At 37.9% G+C, this 20,296-nt stretch overlaps 1 protein-coding gene across 1 annotated transcript in view; it reads left to right on the top strand.

The window, feature by feature from the left end:
* The window catches only part of LOC112053362 (collagen alpha-1(IV) chain), a 29,743-nt gene extending 14,325 nt beyond the window's left edge, over positions 1-15,418 (top strand). The window contains exons 6-12 of the mRNA XM_024092759.2: positions 2,890-3,195; positions 3,415-3,882; positions 5,443-5,826; positions 8,074-8,530; positions 9,709-11,226; positions 11,688-12,919; positions 13,658-15,418. Coding sequence (XP_023948527.2) covers positions 2,890-3,195; positions 3,415-3,882; positions 5,443-5,826; positions 8,074-8,530; positions 9,709-11,226; positions 11,688-12,919; positions 13,658-13,933 — 4,641 coding nt within the window. The 3' untranslated portion in view covers positions 13,934-15,418. The remainder of the gene's footprint in view (positions 1-2,889; positions 3,196-3,414; positions 3,883-5,442; positions 5,827-8,073; positions 8,531-9,708; positions 11,227-11,687; positions 12,920-13,657) is intronic.
* The last annotated feature ends 4,878 nt before the right edge of the window (positions 15,419-20,296 follow it).

Below are 20,296 nucleotides of genomic sequence, written 5' to 3'. Positions count from 1 at the left end.
TGTCAGAGGTCACTTAAAGGACAAGCAAATAGCAAATAGCTGACAAATAGGCATCGTAAACGCCGGCCGTCTCAGCCAAAGCATCGACGGACAACTCAGATGACGTCTCAGCTAGCGAATCAGCCGTGCAGCCGACATTCCAGGCGACGCGTTGGTCAACATCCCAGACGACGCGTTAGCCGATATTTTAGACAACGTCTCAATCAGCGAATCAGCCGACATCTCAGACGACACGTCAGCCGACATCTCAGATGAAGTCCCATTAAACGACACCTCAGCCAACGTCTGAGCAGCCGACGTCTGTGCGGCCGACGTCTCAGCCGACGTCTGTACAGCCGACGTCTCAGCCGACGTCTGTACAGCCGACGTCTGTACAGCCGACGTCTGTACACCCGACGTCTCAGCCGACGTCTGTACAGCCGACGTCTGAGCAGCCGACGTCTCAGCCGACGTCTGATCAGCCGACGTCTCAGCCGACGTCTGAGCAGCCGACGTCTCAGCCAACATCTCGGCTGACGTCTCAGCCGACGTCTGAGCAGCCGACGTCTGAGCAGCCGACGTCTCAGCTGACGTCTGCGCAGCCGACATCTCGGCCGACGTCTCAGCCGACGTCTGAGCAGCCGACGTCTCAGCTGATGTCTGCGCAGCCGACATCAAGGCCGACGTCTCAGTCGTAGTCTGAGCAGCCGACGTCCCAGCCGACGGCTCAGACGACGTCCCAGGTGGGACGTCATCTGCTCATCATTCAGTAGGACTATACAGCGAGTCTGCCGTCCGAAGAGCGGGCATTCGCTAAGATGAAAAAGAGAAAAACTCTCATTCAGTATAGATCTACATAACAAGTCTGCCGTCCGAAGAGCGGGCATTCGCTAAGATGAAAAAGCTTGTCGGGAGTCACGTGGACACTCGACAGTGAACAATACACATCGGTCGTACAAGATGGCTACGATTTTTTCGTTACTGTCTTCATTTGGTAACTAGGTCTATCCAGCGAGTCTACCGTCCGGAGAGCGGGTATTCGCTTAGAATTTAGAATAATCTCTCATCTAACTAGACCGTTGACAAGAATATTCTCCAACAAATTTCACTGTGCACTATCACTATTTATTAATATTCACATTTAACACTGCTCACTTAACAAAATTTGAAGACGTACTGATTGACATTGACAACTGTCAAGCGACATGCCGGCGGATGACGGCGTGATGTTATGTCAAAACCTCATTTACCCAATGAAATGTAGGGTAGGAACACTGCAAACGGGCAAAATTTGGAGGGTAATCTCGTAAGTGGATCAAGCTGAAGGCTCGAACACCTAAATGATACTTTATGTAAAATGACGATAATGGAGAATGTTACTAGGTACGCAAAATTATTTAAAACATCGTTACATTAGAGCTTTTATATATACTAAAATAATAACACTAGTTATTATTTTATTTTAAAATACCAAATAGTTATGAATTTACATGCATTCAAAGTTCGCATAAATATCGACTCCCGCTAACGGTCGCGATATTATACGTGACGTCATCACACAACATTTTCTCACCTGTTGTAGCCAATTTCGTACTTCTGCCTTACCTACTGATGAACTAATGGTTATAATTGATTTTTTTTTGTGTTGAAAAGCTCTTTTAACGAGGAAGGCTATAAGCTACATAACATCACGCTACAATCAATAGGAGCAAAGCACCGATCAAAAATGTGGCCAAAACGGGGAAAATAATGTTCGGTCGTCGGCTAGTCTTCCTAATATACAAATGCGAAAGGTCATTCCGTACAGATGAAGTTTTTAGCATAAATGAAATTTTTTATAATAATGAAAGACTTTCATACAAACTTGTGAGAACCTCTAGACCTCTTTCATCCGGCCCTATCGAAAATCCGTTATTACCAGATACCTACTAACTATAGACTACCTCCCTGCCAAATTTCATCTTTGTACGTCAAGCGGTTTTCGAGAATGACCTTTCGCACTTATATATTAAGAAAACTATCCGACGCCGAACATTATTTTCCCCGTTTTGGCAATATTTTTGATCGGTGCTTTGCTCTTATTGGTAGTAGCGTGATGTTATGTAGCTTAAAGCCTTCCTCGATAAACGGGCTTTTCAACACAAAAACAATTTTTCAATTCGAACCATTAGTTCGTCAGTAGGTAAGGCAGAAGTACGAAATTGCCTATAACGGGCGAGCTAATGTTATATGATGACGTCACGGCGTTAAACGCGAGATGATTACCGTGCGCTCACTTTAAAATTCTATATCTCGGGAATTAATTAACATATCGAAATAATTTTTTATTTTTAACGGAGAATACAGAAAGCTAAAAATATTAAAAATAGTGAACATTCTCCATTATGATATTTCGTTGAAAAATAACCCAGCTGTTGATAATCATAGTAAAAATAATAATTTAATAGACGTTAGGAAAATTAGGGTCGCTTAACAAAGCAGGAAAGTGTCGAAGAAATGCATCATATGAGTATAATATGAAGCCTAGAGGGAGTCGCGTGTTGTGACCTGTCATGCTATTAGGAATTATTCGTGCTTGAAACCCAAATAGATTTATTTATTTTGAATAAAAAACCGTGATTGTCAACTATTTTTTTTTTCATTTTTGTAAAATAAAAGTTATTAATCCTTAACTATAGGTATAGCAGATAAAAATAAACATTTGATGTATCGTGCAAATGAAAGGAAAGAATAAAAGAAAAAGTTCAGGATTTTCAGCATACATAGATAGATACTCTATGCTGAAAGCATACATATAAATTGAAACTACTAATACTATAAAATACTATATATATATATAGAACTACTATATATATATATAGTATTTAATGTTTAATTATATGTATTTAACTATGTAATTTCAAATTACAGGGTCCATTCGGTCCTAAAGGTGATAAAGGAGCTAAAGGATCTAGCGGTCAATCAGTTCAGGGCGACAAAGGTGATAGAGGAGACAAGGGTGATCGTGGCCTAGCTTGTCCAACAAGGACCTTGCCTTCTACAGATAGTAAGGGTGCTATTAAAGGAATTCAAGGAGATGCGGGTCCTAAAGGTGACAAAGGTGAACCAGGTAGAATGGGTGAAAAGGGAGATACCGGACCGATGGGAGAGCCTGGTTTAGCTGGACAAATGGGTATTAAAGGAGAAAAAGGCATTAGAGGAAACCCAGGAGAAAGAGTAAATATTCAATCTGATGTTATATCTATTAATATTAAAGCTGTTTATTATTGTAGGGTTTTAATAAAAGACATTCAATAGTGTGATAATCACCTAAATGTTGGTAGTTTATAAAACCTGAAATTTATTTTGAAGCTAAATATTTTCATATATATAACCTACAACATTGTAACAATGCGATAAGTGCCAATGTTTTAAGCTCGTATCTTTAATAAACAGGGCCGAGATGGAATGTATGGCGCCACTGGACCTATGGGTCAAAAAGGAGACAGAGGAGAAGTTGGCTTGGCTGGTCTACCTGGAAGACCCGGACTTAAAGGAGAACCTGGAAGAGATGGAGCACCTGGTCATCAAGGCCTAAAAGGTGTGCCTGGACCTCCTGGTGGTCGAGCAGGATCTCGTGGACCTCCTGGACCTTTAGGACCAAGAGGTTACCCAGGCCCTGCTGGTCCACCAGGATCAGATGGAAGGCCTGGAGAGGGAGGACCACAAGGGCCAATGGGACAACGAGGAGGTCAAGGTGAACCTGGTACACCAGGTATTGAAGGTCCTGCAGGTCCTAAAGGAGAAAAGGGAGAACCTGGTCTTAACGGGTTACCTGGTGAAGTGGGAGTGAAAGGTTACGATGGGCCTACTGGGCCCCAAGGACCAAGGGGACCTAAAGGGGAGGATGGTTTTTCAATACCTGTAAGTTTTGTGCTGAATATTAATTATTAGTTTATTTTTTTTTTTAACTTTATAAAATGATTAATATTTTAAGGAATTCATTTGATATCGTCTATTTATATTATTATAAAATAAAATGGAAATACATATTTTTTGCATTTATTTAAAAAATCTATATATATGTTACTGTTCAATTGTAAAATACGTTAGTTTATAATATAACTCGCGATATTGTAATCTGTCGATATATTGTGAATAGAACGTACTGATTACAATAGGGATGATGACTGTATTTTAAATTGTATATAAATTAGGAGTATGCTAATAGTAAAGCAATTATGTAAAAGTAACAGGGTATCTGTGATCATTACTTTCGCTACAGGGATTTAAAATGTCAGATTTGCGGCGCTGCCGCGGATCCCTGAAAACGCTGCATACAGAATGGTACGATTTAATGACGTTGTAGGTCCATAATTATCGTTAGATTTGTATGGGCGGTAGAACAAAATTACCAATATCTTTATTTAAATATAGAAATAGATTTTAAAATTTTATAATCTTATTTATTTGGCAAATATCCAGTCAATCTTTGTTTTTTATGTATAAATTAGTTAACATTGACCTTATTTACACGAATGTATCATAAAAATCAATATATTCAAACCTAGTCATCATCCCTATTTAAAGTGTTATTTTTCGGTATATAATCTATCGAAATGGAACCGTTAAATTGCAATCTTAGAACGTCAACTGTCTGAATTTGCCCCTGATTGGTTGGCCTTACAGCAAACCGTTCTTTGTCCATAGAGTTAGGAATGAAACACATAATATGTCAGTTAAATAAAATACTTTAAGAATTGTGACATCACGTATTTATTTATTATTTATTACACCTGAGACTGACCTAAGTGACCGTATTTTTATGTTCTAACCTAACCTAAACTAACTTTTGATTTGACAAAATTATACTTATAATTAACAATAATAATGGAAGAACTTTAAGTGTTTAAATAAATTAAGAAACACACTGGCCATCCCTCCGATTTTCTTTCTTTTTTCTTTGATTTGCCCATTGTAATTTTTACTATTTTTATTATACCCGCTGTAATATTTTTGTAACTATGGTAAATTCATCGTGATTGACAATTTAACGGTTTCACTTCGATAGATTATAATATACTGAAAAATAACACGTTAAATTGTGATCAGTATGTTCAGTTCACAATATATCGACAAATTACAACACCGCGACTGAGATTATAAACTGACTTAACTTATGTATTTTACAATTTAACGGTGACATATATACCAGATACAACCAATTTCGGTTCTTAAGCTTAATCTACTAAAATAAACATGTAAAATTAGTAGATGATGGTGTGATGAATGATGGAAAATTTCATATTTTGGTGACCCCATTTGAACAAAGATAGGAATATAATAATGATAAAATGGTTTTTCAATAAATGTTCTAATAAATAAAAGTGACATACATATTGGTCTGTGATTTTGAAATAATGCCAAAAATTAAAACTACTTCTCGTGTTTACACAATGCAATCAATTTAATGAAATATTTCAGGGAGATAAAGGAAACAGTGGGGAGCCAGGCATCCCAGGTCATCCAGGTCAGAAGGGTGAAAGAGGATATCAAGGGTTACGCGGTGTTCCTGGAAATTCTACGTTAGGAACACCTGGAATGCCTGGTGAAATGGGACCAGAAGGAGAAAAGGGTGAAAAAGGAAATCCTGGCTTCGACGGTATGCCTGGTTCTACTGGCCCGAAAGGAGATATTGGTGGGCGTTGTAATGAATGTTGGCCCGGTTCCCCTGGAGCAAAGGGTGATCGTGGTTCAGACGGCCTTCCTGGAGAACGTGGAGAACGTGGACCTCAAGGCCCGGTTGGATTACGTGGGGAAAGAGGATCTGATGGCCTTAATGGTCTGCCTGGATCGGCTGGTCCACCGGTATGTATTATGTACATCGTGTGACACGTACAAACTTGTTATATTATAAATTGGATTCGGTTATTTCTATCGTCGTCGCTCTGTTTCATGTAATTTTTTTCTTTTCACTCTGTTTCAATGCTGAGAGAATGCTGTGCCTTGTTCCTAATAAAAGTATCATCAGATATTATTAATCGTTGTTAATTAAGGGCATCATCATGCCTTTAATTAACTCAAAACTCGTTATAACTCCTCGGACTCGTAACGGAAACGCCTCGCCTCCAGAAAAGCTTACAGCGTCACCTCGCCGACCGCTTGCCGGCAACGGGCTAACACATCGTATAATGCAAGAGCTAGTGAACATTTTTGGGTAGCTATTTCAATCAAGTTCAAAGTTTGAAACTAATTGAAAGCTTGTTCTATACTTCTCCTGTACTACCCTCGCACAGTTCGTTTACAAAATTGTTCCGATACATTTTTTTTAAATACCCAGCTCTCCTTATCATACAACTACTTGTAGGTCACGATTTTCTAATTTTTCTAATTATGATATAGGGGTAGGGCAAGGGTAGTAGAAAGTTTACATCGGGTTTCAAGCGGACGAAGTCTCGGGCGTCCGCTAGTGAACCATACAACACAGTGTAGATTAATTTCAAATATTTCAATTGTTATAATTATGTACCTACTTGTTTCTTTTTACTTTACAATTAGATTTTTTTTTTTCAAGCTTTAACAGTGTTTGCGCTTGGTGAGCATATTGTTATATCAATATGCCATTTTTATAGTTTAAATTATAAAGAAATAAAAACATTTTAACTAACTAGAAGAAGCCAGTGAATTCGTCCGCTTGAAAGTTTTTACACTTTACAGGTTTTCACAAAGCCCACAGGAACATTTCATTTTTAAATGTTTCCTGTGGGATTAAATAATTCGTAACAAATATTCAGACCAATTGATGAGTTGAAGATGCGGTAACGAATGTAAGAACTTTTTCCATTCAGAATATCCTAAAGAAAGTGAAAATATTAATCCACTGCAAAAAATAGTTTCTTGCAGCCATTTTTCGTCATTTTTGTTGTTCATTGAGTAACGACAAAAGATATCCTCCTCCAAGAAGTTAAAAAAAATATTGTGAATTAGCGGACGCCCGCGACTTCGACCGCGTGCAATTTAGTTTTTCACAAATCCCTCGGGAACCATGGATTTTTCGGGATAAAAACTAGCCTATGTGTTAATCAAGAGTAAAATCTATTTCCATTTCAAATTTCAGCTAAATCGCTTCAGTAGTAGCGGCGTTATAGAGTAATAAACATCCAAACATACATCCAAACATCCATACAAACTTCCGCGTTTATAATATTAGTAGGATTAGTAGGAAGTAGGATAAGGACAATGTTGCAAATCAATAAGTCACTATGCAGTGCACTAAAGTTTTTCTAGATAGGATACGGTGACAGTCGCCTGTATGACGTTCATAATACGTACTATTATCGTGAATTGTGGCAAACTTTCAAGAGTGAAACGAACCGTCACCCGCACCATCTTACATGAAACGAACTGTAAGAGACGTAAGCGCGGCGACGCGATGGCGAGGTGTAAGCACGACGACGGCGAGGCGTTTACGTTATTTTGGGAGTCATTTTTTTATATATATTTAATACTAAAGATAAAAAATAATTTAGTGCTGGGTAGTTGATAAAACTGGGATATGCCCTTTGGTAAATTTCTCGTTAAAACCATCTTATTTTGCGGGCATATAAAGCTTACGTTGCGTGCGCTGCTACACAATTGGGTATTTGACTATGACTACCTTTGAATGTATTGATTTTTATAAGTCATTCGGGAATATAAAGTCACTATTAACTAATTAATACATAAAAATAAAAATTTCCATTATATATTTTATTTATTAAAAGAATGAAAAAAATTTAACGAACGTAATTAAATGTAAAATGTTTGGTTCCTTATATTAGATGTAACATTTTTATACGAGTCGAAGACATAAACGCACAATTAACAAAGATATCAGTATTTTTTTTGTGATAAAGCCGCATAGATAACCCTCTCCGAAAGTAGTCATCGCAGATGTTATTTCTACAAAATTGGTCAAATTGATCTACTACGAGTATTAGCATACCTTTCATAATTATATACAATAAAATAAATTTTCAAATACCCAATTAGTCCCCTTACAAACAAGCTGGTCACTTACAAATTTTCATCCAGACCGAAATTAGCATAATAGTTTAATATATTTTATTAAATTAGGGTGATCGAGGCGATGAGGGACCAATGGGACCAGAAGGAGAAAGAGGAGAAAACGCTATTATTCCATCGAATTTAATAAAGGGACCTCCAGGAGAAAGAGGTGCACCTGGTGAAAAAGGTCAAATGGGTCCTAAAGGAGAAAAAGGTCTTTTTGGTCCACCTGGTGATCGTGGTCTACATGGTATGCCCGGACAGAAAGGCGATATGGGAAGAATGGGACCACCTGGTTTAGATGGTACGCCAGGAGCTAATGGTACACCTGGTAAACCAGGAACAAAAGGAATTTCAGTAAAAGGTGAAAAGGGTGAAATAGGTGATTTTGGACAGAAAGGTGACAAAGGATTTGAAGGGAAACCCGGTCTAAAAGGTGAACCTGGTAGATGCCCTCAAGAAATAAGAGCTCTAACTAAAGGAGATAAAGGAAATCCTGGAGCAGTTGGCCCTCAAGGACCTATTGGTAAGATTTTTGCATACAAACCATCCTTCGCGTGGAAAACCCTTATCGTTCAAACTACACATATCCAAACACTAATAGTTTCATACTAAGTTCCATTTCCCATAAACTCCCTCCCCATCTTAATTTAAATTTTCAAGATACCTTTCTTAGTGCAATCGATTATGTAAACGGAATCCGTATGAAAAATTCTCCTCGTTGCTCTCGTGAGCAGTGTGATGATAGTCAACAAAGCTACTTTTGGTTAATATTTTGAATGATAATGAATATATTATATACCCATACCAAATTTCAGCTTTCTAATTTTATCAGACTGAGTTATCGTACTAACTTTATATAATTAATTACCAATGGAATTTGTATGCAATTTTCGTGCCCCAAGTACGTTGTTAAGTTGGTCGACTGTTATAGTTTTCCATCTAATTTCATTATTATGTTATATTTTACTTCTGTGAATTTTTTCACGTACCTATCCATAAACAACCGTTTAGCTAGTAAAGGGGGAGAGAGGCACTTGACTCTAAGAAATATTAGCATTTAAAACCTATACTATTAACGGTTTGTATAATAATATTATACAACGATTTGTAATAATAGTATAATAGTAATATTAATCCACCAGGACCTGCTGGATTAATATTACTATACAAACCGATTCCTGAATTGAAAAATAGTGTTTGACAGACCCAACATAAAAACGAAAAAACACTTTACATATAGGGGAAAAATCATTTTACAATATATTATTTTACAACTTTGTCGTTATTTTTAATGTTCATACTCATGCTAAATTACAGCTTTGTAGTAGCAATAGTCTTTGAGCTTAACCGCGAACAGACAGACAGACAGTCGGACATAGCGAAACTATAAGGTTAGCTATAAGATAGGTGCCAATAAAGGTTTGTATTGTATTGATGTCTACGATGATGACTACGAAACTCTTTTGTTAGCCACTTCGCATTTTTTACCCCCGGAAAGATAAGTACAAAGTTTTGTACACATGACTACGCGTCCATTTCATCGGTGGAGTTCTTTTGCTTTTGTCAAAGAGTAATAACAAATAAAACAATTATTTACACAATACAATTATTTTAGAGTTTATAATTAATATTATTTAGATTGCACTAAGGACAAATTTTATTTGCAGTTTTAAACTAACAATAATTTTTATTTTTATTAAGGTGTACCCGGTGAAAAGGGTGAACCCGGTCAAATGGGCCGAACTGGAGAAAAGGGACATATGGGAGTGCCTGGATCACAAGGACAAGTTGGACCAAGAGGTCCACCTGGTCTTAAAGGTGATAAAGGAGATTTAGGGTCAATGGGTTTCCCTGGTACTCCTGGTACTACAGGGCCAAGAGGCTATCCAGGAATACCTGGTCAAAGAGGTGATAAAGGTGAAATCGGACCATCTATGCCGGGACCACCAGGACCTGCTGGATTAAAAGGTGACAAAGGATTACCTGGAAGTAGAGGAATACCTGGAATTCCAGGGAGTGACGGAACTGTCGGGCCTGCAGGATTAATCGGAGAAAAGGGAGAGATGGGCTTTGTAGGACTGCGTGGAATTCCTGGGGCTCCAGGTCAAAAAGGAGAAGCAGGTCCAATTGGTCCCCATGGAATGCCAGGTTCACCTGGTATACCTGGTACACCTGGACAGAAAGGACAACAAGGTTTTCAAGGATTAACTGGGAAACCAGGAGTTATTGGGTTACCCGGATTTAAAGGTGAACCAGGGATGCAAGGGCCGGATGGTCCAAAAGGATTCCCAGGACCTCGTGGAAGTCCTGGATTAGTAGGATCGCCTGGACTGGAGGGAAGCCCGGGTGAAAAAGGGGAAAAGGGTGAGAGAGGATATCCAGGACAACCTGGTGAACGTGGTTTTGATGGTCCTATGGGACCGCCTGGTTTGCCTGGAGAAAAAGGTGATAGAGGTTTCCATGGGCCACCTGGTCTACGTGGCAGAGATGGTTCACCAGGACCTAAAGGAAATATGGGTCTAACAGGTGAAAGAGGACAAAAAGGAGAAGCTGGTTCAATAGGTGAAAAGGGTGAAAGAGGAGAGCGTGGTCTGGATGGCTTAAGAGGGTTGGATGGCTTACCCGGTGCATCTGGGGAAAAAGGCGATAAAGGTGACATTGGTCAACCAGGATACGGGTTGCCTGGAGCTCCTGGTCTTAAGGGTGATGCGGGTCTACCTGGTATCGATGGAATCAAGGGCAACATAGGACCCAAAGGCGATAATGGCTTACCTGGACCTTCCGGACAAAAAGGTGAAATAGGAATTCAAGGGAACAGTGGCCCACCAGGTCGACCAGGGTTAGATGGATTTCCAGGTCGCCCTGGTGAAAAAGGACTGCCTGGACTTGAAGGTGACAAGGGTGAACGAGGCGACAGAGGTATTCCTGGGCGTGATGGCTTAGATGGATTAAAAGGTGAACGTGGAACACAGGGCCCGCCGGGTTTACTTGGCCCTACAGGGTTTACTGGTGATAAAGGCGATCGAGGCTTGCCAGGTTTATCTATGAATATTAAAGGAGAAAGAGGCGACATCGGGCCTCCTGGTATACCAGGACTTCAAGGTGAAAAGGGTGACAAGGGTGATGAAGGACTGCAAGGCTTACAAGGACAAAAGGGAGATAGAGGTTTTGTTGGACCTAAAGGAGAAATTGGTAGAACTGGTCAGGAAGGATCAAAAGGTAACTACGATGTGCTCTTGTTAATAATTGACCTACTTAAGCTTTGTTATAAATTAAATGAAAATTTAAAGATTACACAAATGTAAAACGTGCTGCCTATCACCTAATGGTGCCAATAGTGTATACCTATAGTGATAATAAAAATAAACGAGTTAAAACAGACAAGTAAAAAAAGGAGCTGGAAAGCATGTTTAATAATTTAATATATGTAGTCTTCTACATTTAAGATTAAAATATAAAACATTTTTTAGTATTTATATTTAATTTAAAATATTAGTATTAGTTTTTGCTGTAATAATAAATTTAAAAGCCCAGGTTCTTAGTTACTATAGTGAACTATAAATATGTATTCCATTTCTTCGTTAACGATTTCGTTAAAACTTATCGTTATTGATTTATTTTGTCAATTTTTAATTTAATTTGTTTTTAGGGTTTTAATATATTTCATATTATTTTTGTAGGTGATAGAGGTCCAGCTGGTCCTGGAGGCATACCGGGTCTCACTATTAAAGGCGAAAAGGGTTTGCCTGGATTATCTGGTAAGCATGGCCACCCAGGTTTACCAGGCGATCGTGGAGAAAAAGGAGATAAAGGTTTTATTGGACTTCCGGGACAGACAGGACGACCAGGTATACCAGGGTCACCTGGAACACGAGGAGAAAAAGGAGATACAGGACGTGAAGGAATTGCGGGACCACCAGGTTTTGATGGAAGTCCAGGAGCTCCGGGACAACCGGGTATAATGGGACTAACTGGTGAAAAGGGTGATAAAGGAGCAACCGGTTATGGTTTACCTGGGTCCAAAGGAGAACCAGGTCCTTCAGGTATTACTGGTGCACCAGGACAAAAAGGTGACAAAGGAAATCGTGGCTTTGATGGTATAACAGGACAACCGGGTCAAAAGGGTCAACAAGGTGAAAAAGGAGATCAAGGTTACCCAGGACGTGTAGGTATACCAGGATTTAGCGGCGAAAAAGGTGACAAAGGTGAAGCGGCTGCTATTATTTACGGTTCAAAAGGAGAGCCAGGACCTCGGGGTCCCCCTGGATTAAACGGACTTCCTGGACGTGACGGTTCTCCTGGTGCTAGAGGTTTAGATGGTAAACCAGGGCAACGAGGTGATCCAGGGCTACCAGGGCCGAGAGGTCCTCCCGGTTCACCAGGTCCCCAAGGATTACGAGGTCTGCAAGGTGAAAGAGGCGATATAGGTCTGACTGGCATACAAGGTTTACCAGGATCTCCAGGAGCACCTTGTACTAATACAGACTACCTTACAGGTATTTTATTAGTTCGGCATAGCCAAACTGAAATTATACCACAATGCGAACCCGGTCATGTCAAGTTGTGGGACGGGTACTCTCTTCTATACATTGATGGAGACGAAAAAGCGCATAATCAAGACCTGGGCCACGCCGGCTCTTGTGTAAAACAATTTAGCACTATGCCTTTCTTATTCTGTGATCTTAATAATGTATGCCATTATGCTAGTCGTAATGATCGCAGTTACTGGTTATCAACTAACCAACCAGTGCTTATGATGCCAGTAGAAGGAAAAGAAATCGCACCATACATTTCAAGATGTGTCGTCTGCGAAGTTCCAGCTAACGTCATTGCGGTCCACAGTCAAACTCTTGATATACCAAGTTGTGCACCAGGATGGAGTTCGTTATGGATTGGATACAGTTTTGTTATGGTAAGTTTCAATTGCACTTGATCATCATTTAAGGCAGTAGTTGTGTGTATAGTCGAATGGAATCTTTATGACGTCTCTAAAATGAGCTGCGATAGTCGCTACGCGCGGGTTATGAAGCCAAGACGCGTGACTCGATGGCGGGTGGGTGGTAAGAGCGGACACCTTAAAACTTGTGTTGCGTAGCATAAGGCACGATGTTCGGAAACGTCATAAGGATTGCTTCTGACTACATTACTACTACTACAGCGCTCACATTTGTCAAATAGGACGCAAAATGCTTAGAATCAATACCCACTGTTCTCCAAAATGTAAAAACCATTTCGTATTTAATCAGAATTGTTGGTCTTTTACTAAGTACCAGTCAATACCTACTTTAATAATAACTAGCGGACGCCCTACGCTACCCTACCCTACTCCTACCCTACCATACCCCTACCCTACCCCTACTCTATCCCTATCCTACCCTACCCTAAGTAACCTCTATGTCTGTCTCCTGATTCTAAGCTACCTCTTTCCCTCACCTCACCAATTATTATCAGCCAAATCGGTTGAGTTATAAATAGTGTAACTAACACGACTTTCTTTTATATACTTGTGTATAATTATTGTGTTTGCTAAGTATTTACTTCTAGTACCTAGGTACCTACTTTTGATTTTTAGCATTAAATACAATTACATTTTTATTCAATACCTAAGATTTTATAAATTCACTTGTAAGATACATTTAATTTTTTTTAGCACATCGGAGCTGGTGGCCAAGGCGGTGGACAAGCGTTGGCTAGCCCTGGCTCATGTCTTGAAGATTTCCGGGCAACGCCATTCATAGAGTGTAACGGTGAAGGTGGAAGTTGTCATCACTTTACTAACGGACTTAGTTTCTGGCTCACTACAATAGAAGAGGACAAACAATTCAAAATGCCTGAACGTGAAACTCTCAAGGCTGGCAGTCTCTTGCAGCGAGTGTCTCGATGTGCAGTGTGCATTAAAAATACAGATAGTTCCCGTGGATACTAAACCATATTCTTTTAGAATGTCCTAATATATAAGTAATACTCCAATAGTTTAAGGCCGCTGGCCGTTGACACTGGTTTTTATGACATGTTCACCAAAAATATTACTGTAATACTGGACTTTTTACTTAAAACTGTATCATCATTTGGTTTACACTGAAATCACCTTTCGACATATGTTTTTTTTTAATTTTAAATTACCTACTTAGTGTAATGAAGTACATAATTATAATAAATGTTCTAACTACCTACATGTAATTGGCACCTATAACTTGACAAAATTTTGGAGTACCTAGTTATCAAAACCAAATACTTACTTGATTAAGAAAAAGAATACTTTGAAGTACGAAAGTACCTATAGCTTGGCAACTTCGTTCGTAACACTCCCGATGGTCCGCGCGGGCCGGGGGGCCTGTAGCGATGAATGAAAAACACACGACTAATGCACCTCACTTCCCCGCACGCACGATTTCACACCCGCGCAATCTTTCCTCCCGTCGTCCGCATATCATGGGAGTGTCATCAACGAACTTGCCAGACTATATATTATTAAGCTAAATAACTACCAAGGTATCTATCAACATAGATTTAATTTAACACCAAAGTTATATTAGTACTTATAATATAGAGTTGATCTACTTACGTATACTATACACAGCGCCGGACCGAGGTAAATTTTAGAATGGAGCGAGATCCAATTATGGCGCCTTTCGCGCACGTAAATTCAGCACATAAATTTCTTTTCGATCTTGTCTTTACCATTTCGGCGCCCTCTAGGATTTGGCGCCTGGAGCGACCGCTCCTTTCGCCGTATGGACGGTCCGGCCCTGACTATACATTATATAATATACTTACGTATATTATGTATATTATATACATTGATTTTTTCATTGTCAGATAAACAGCTTAGCTACATTTACGTGCGGTAGAAGCCCAGTGATTTTAAATATATTTTTTATTTACTCATTAAATCTATTCTATATTCTTATATAATATATTATCATACATACAAAGTTCTAATGTATTTTGACTAGTCACCAAAATACATACCTACATATTATATATATTTAATACCAATGATTGTTATATATATATTATAAATATTTATGTTTAGCATTTTATAAATCCTACATATTGATCTGTTTTGTGCCAGTTTTAAATATTTACTTAGTTTGGAACAAATAAATGAAAAGTAGGAAAAACTCTTATTAATATGTATGTAAAGTAGTCAAATCATTATTAAAGTCTTAGACATTTCACTATTTAAAATTAAATTGTGTAATTTATATTAAAATAAAATATATAAACATAAGGTAGGCCCAATGAATTATGTATTAAGTTTGACTTGTATTCACAAAGTGTAATAGTTCCGTCGAACGGTATACCCAAGCACTGCCACCATTGTAGATAGAAGGTAGATTAATGTTACATAGATAGATATTACTATACATAATATATTAAGTCATTTTTAATAAATAATTTATAAAAACAATATTATTCTTCGACGTTATTTTACAATAAAACCATTCGATAAATTCAATGTAGGTATGTAGCAGGGGCTATGGTTCCCCACAACACGATTCCTATTGAGTTACCTTTTAAAAATCCACGAGTTTTACGGACGTAAATAATTTAACGTACTCAGCCAAAAACACATTTAGACTAATAGACCACTTGAACGGGTTACCTACGAGAAAATTTTAGTCTTCGCTACTGGTAGGTAGGTAATATCTACACCTAGATATATCCATAGATACTAGGTATGTCTGTCTCTTTTTTGAAGAATCTAGAAAAATCCTTCAACTCTTTAAAAAAGGGTTGAAAAGTTTTGTCGGGGGGCATTACGTAATCGATACTGAAGCTAAAAATATTTTTTTTCGATTTTTTGTCTGTCTGTCCTTTTTTTGTTATTCGGGCATCACGCTGAAACTACTGAATGAATTCACATAAAACTTTTGCTTGGTTTGAGACCATAATAAGAGAATGGAGAAGGAAGGATACTTTTTATTGCGAAAATAAAATAAGAAGGGGGTTAAATAGGGGTTGAAAGTTTGTATGGAAAGTCCTTCATTTTTTGAGTTATAGTTTTAAAAATTTGTTCATCTATACATATAATAAATCTGTAGAGAGGTTAATTCTGTACATGAAATATATTTCCAAAATAACTATCAGGGGGTGATTAGTGATCGATACTGATGCCAAAAATGCAATTAGTAAAATTTTTGTCTGTCTGTCTGTCTGTCTGTCTGTCTGTCTGTATGTTCTTTATAGAAACAAAAACTACTGGACGGATTTTAACGAAACTTGGTACAATTATTCTACATAGTCCTGGGCAGGTTATAGTGTACTTTTCATTATGCTACGATTAATAGGAGCAGAGCAGTGAAGAGAAATGTTGAGAAAACGGGAGAAGTTACTCAATTTTTTAAACTTCCGTCGCGTGTACAGCCTTAATGGTTAAAGCTACATAGAAATCATGTATGACGGAAATGTTCTCCTTAAAATTATCTATAAAAACACAACAGCATATATATGTCTACCTTTTATGGTTGACTCACAATAACACGTGTAACTCCCGATAGCTTAGCAGTTCGGAGCTTTCTAATTATATTTGTCAACTCTTATGTTTATAACACTCATCACTCATCCCTAACTAAAAAAGTTAACATTATTACCTATTCAATAAAAAAAGAATCATAAAAATCGGTAAAGAAACACCAAAGTTATACAAGAAATACGCTAAGCCATCGCGCGTGAATACTAATTCATGCTCGACGCGACTCGCGGGGGGGAGGGGAATAAATAAAGAAGTAGCCTTAATGAGTAGGGTAGGATAGGGGTAGTGTAAGGTAGGGGTAGGGTAGGGGTAGGGCAGGGGTAGGGTAGTGGTAGGGTAGGGGTAGGGTTGGGATAGGGTAGGGTAGAGGTAGGGTAGGGTAGGATAGAGGTATATAGTTTAAAGTTTACAACGACTTTCACGCGGACGAAGTCGCGGGCGTCCGCTAGTAAATCATAAAAAAATACAATGTTTTAAAATTTTTTATAATTTTAACCCCTAAAGTGGTGAAATAGGGCTTGAAAGTTTACATTGATTTCCACGTGGATGAAGTCGCGGGCGTCCGCTAGTTTTGGAAACATATTGCATGTATAGAATTGAACTCTCTACATGCGGATGAAGACGCGGGCGTCCGCTATTCAAATATAAATACTCTTTAGGAAAAAATAATTTAATTTTTATTATCTTCAATCTCCATAGACTATAGGCAGGTATCATGAAAAATCTAAATGATTTATTATGGATACTAGCTGACCCGGCAAAATATTGTTTTGCCCTACAAAATAAAAATAAAAATTATCTCTGGGAGTGATAACAAATTATTATTATCAGATTACATACATAGAAACTTCATCAAAATCGGTCAAGTCGTTTCGGAGGAGTATGCAAATTCAAAACTCGTTTACAAGCACTTTTGAAATGTTAAGCTAAGTCATAATTTAATTTAATCTAATGGTGGTAATAATAATCGAAAACTTAACATTAAAGTTACGAGGGTTCGAGGGTGCCTTGGTCCGAGAAGAGCCCACAACAAACTCAGCCAAGGTTTATTTTTTTGTTTACCACCATTTAACAAACCTATCTAGACTAGAACTAAGCACACAGTCGTTAATCGCGGGATCACCATCAGGGATGTTACGGAGCTTCGACTCCGGCTCCGTTAAGTCGGAACTTTCGATTATTATTACTCCCTTTGGTTCCGACTTCGGCTACGATATTTTTAAATCAGAGGTCAAAGCGGTGGCAGCCTACGTCGACAGCGACTGTTAAGATTGCCGAACGGGTTCATACATGTCGCCGAAGTATCCTCCGACTCGCGCTACATGCGATCCAATCCAAAGAATATACTTATTAAACTTTCATAGGTTCATTGTTTGTGTTTTGTTGTTCCATTGGAACATAAAAAATTATCTCCGGCCACCACTTCTGACCCTACCTTGTACTCCGATAAATCAAATTTAAAATCCCGACTCCGCCTTGGTTCCGACGTTCCGAATTCCGATAAAATTACCTCCGTTACATCAATGGCTACCATAGAGTAATTTAACCGCATTTTAGCTATGGAGAAATCGTTTGAGCCCTCAGACCAATTTTTTATGGACGTGTTCACTAGTCACTAGATGTTGCCCCTCTGTCAAAGTTCAAGGATCAATGTTATATCGCGTCAACAACTTTGAAACTACACTAAATTATAAAGTTATATTTCATTTGTAAGTATTTTTAACGTAATAAAAATAAATATTTAAAAAGAATCGATTTTTCTAACGGAACAGCAAAACATCGAATAAAGGTCCCTATATAACTCGTCTGAGGTATATATATCGTATCTATATGAACCAGCCTCGCTAGACTTCCCCTCTTCTCTGTCAAATTAAAATATCAACGTATAGTCCACAAGTTTAGGCTTTTTACACAACAATATCACTTCTCAAAAAGGTTCTTTTAGGGCGACACTTTTCGTTTCGATTCACATACATTGTATTTTTAATAATAAGCTTTACGGCTCTGGGTTCTAGCCCTTTTGAGCCCGGATTCACAAACAATAAATTAATTATCTCCGACCAATAATAAAAGGACCTGCCTCGCAAGACGTTACCCCTCTGTCTAAGAATCAACGATCTATCTATATAGAGCGGGGCATTTAGAAGTGTTTGTAAAATCGGCTGGGATAGTTGAGCGACTAACGCGTGTATAAAAACCAACAAACGCGTTAGATTGTTCGATTGTATCGATGTTTCATTGTTGTAATCGTTTTGGTCGTCTAAAAAACTCCCTAAATATTCCGGTTTGTGTAGTAAGTAGTTCAATGGCATGAAAAATGGCCAACAACTTCTAATTCAGTAAAAGATGACGTGACGTTCAATTTGAAAATATTTCTATTTTATTTTTGTTATTCTTTACATGTTAGCCCTTGATTTCAGTCTCACCTGATGGTAAGTGATGATGCAATCTAAGATGGACGGTATGATTTCTACACGACATCATACCGGAATGCTAAATCGCTTAGCGGTACGTTTTGTAGGTAGGGTGGTAACCAGCCAGACCTGGCCCAATTAAGAAATTCTCAATCGGCCCAGCCAGGGATCGAACCTAGGTCCTCCGTCTTGTAAATCCACCGCGCGTACCAGTGCGCCACGGAGGTCGTCAAAAACATAATTATAATTTATAATAAATTTGTAATAAAAACAATATCTAAAAGAAAAATCGATTCTATTCTTCTAACGAACGAACGAACAGCAAAACATCGATCCATTAATTTAACGTTCTGTGTACAGATTATATTATTCTTGTTAAATATTTTATTATTTATTCTTGTTAAATATTTTCGATGAGTGAGTTTACCTCGTCTCCTTCAAAAAACGACAGGCAATTTTGTTTCTGCATTTGGGTGCGATTTCATTTCCATGTCTAATTCGTCTATGTTAATTATTATATAGAGTTTGCACAATGTTGGGCAAAATTTGCCCAAAAACGATAAACGACATAAAAAGAACCTTAAATACCCCAAGCAGACATGAGTCACAAACCATTTTCAAAAACATAGATATTAAGATTTATGGCTATTAAATGTGCATATATAAAATTAAATAATAACTTTAATAATTTTTATAAATGTCGTATTTTCATATTATAAGAAGATGTTTTCTTTTATTTTAATGTGAATTTTACCTTTCATTTATTGCAGAAATACCCTATACTATGATTAACTTTTTTGTTTTTGTTTTATTAAGTGAAAGAAGATATGACATTTCACACACACACACTTCACAGCACAAAACACTACTTTATTTGTTGTCTGTGACTAATACTCCTACCTCACAGTATTCGTTAATGATTCGTTAACTAAATCCAGACTGTTGTGCGTATTTTCTTCCTTTGTAATTTTTATTATTTCGTTTTGTTCTCGATTCGTTGTTGTTGTTAATTATTGTTTATTTGTTGTTTGTTTTTCGCGCGTATCTTGTATGTATGTATGTTTATTACCTCATATCTTCGAAACCGCTGAACGGATTTACGTAATTCAGATATCCTTAGATTTGTTTTAATAACCCAAGTGTTCTTAGATAGGTGAAATTAAAAAAAAAACCAACAAGACTACTGTGAGATGCTATAGAATCGAGGTGATTTTTTTTTAAATATTGCAACAAGGGAATCAAATTCAAGGGCTTTTTGTGAGAATTTCAAAATGGTATATAATGGCCAACAAAAAACTACAATTAGAAAAACGTTATTTATTAGTTGTATATACATAATACGCGAGGCGGACGACTATAAGGTTTATGAAGTGTAGTTATAAAATACCTTAAATAG

The sequence above is a fragment of the Bicyclus anynana genome, chromosome 3 (assembly GCF_947172395.1).
Source record: "Bicyclus anynana chromosome 3, ilBicAnyn1.1, whole genome shotgun sequence".
In the NCBI taxonomy this organism is placed as follows: Eukaryota; Metazoa; Arthropoda; class Insecta; order Lepidoptera; family Nymphalidae; genus Bicyclus; species Bicyclus anynana.
The sequence above is the reverse complement of the archived record's forward strand: the minus strand, read 5'-3'. Positions and strand labels throughout refer to the sequence as shown.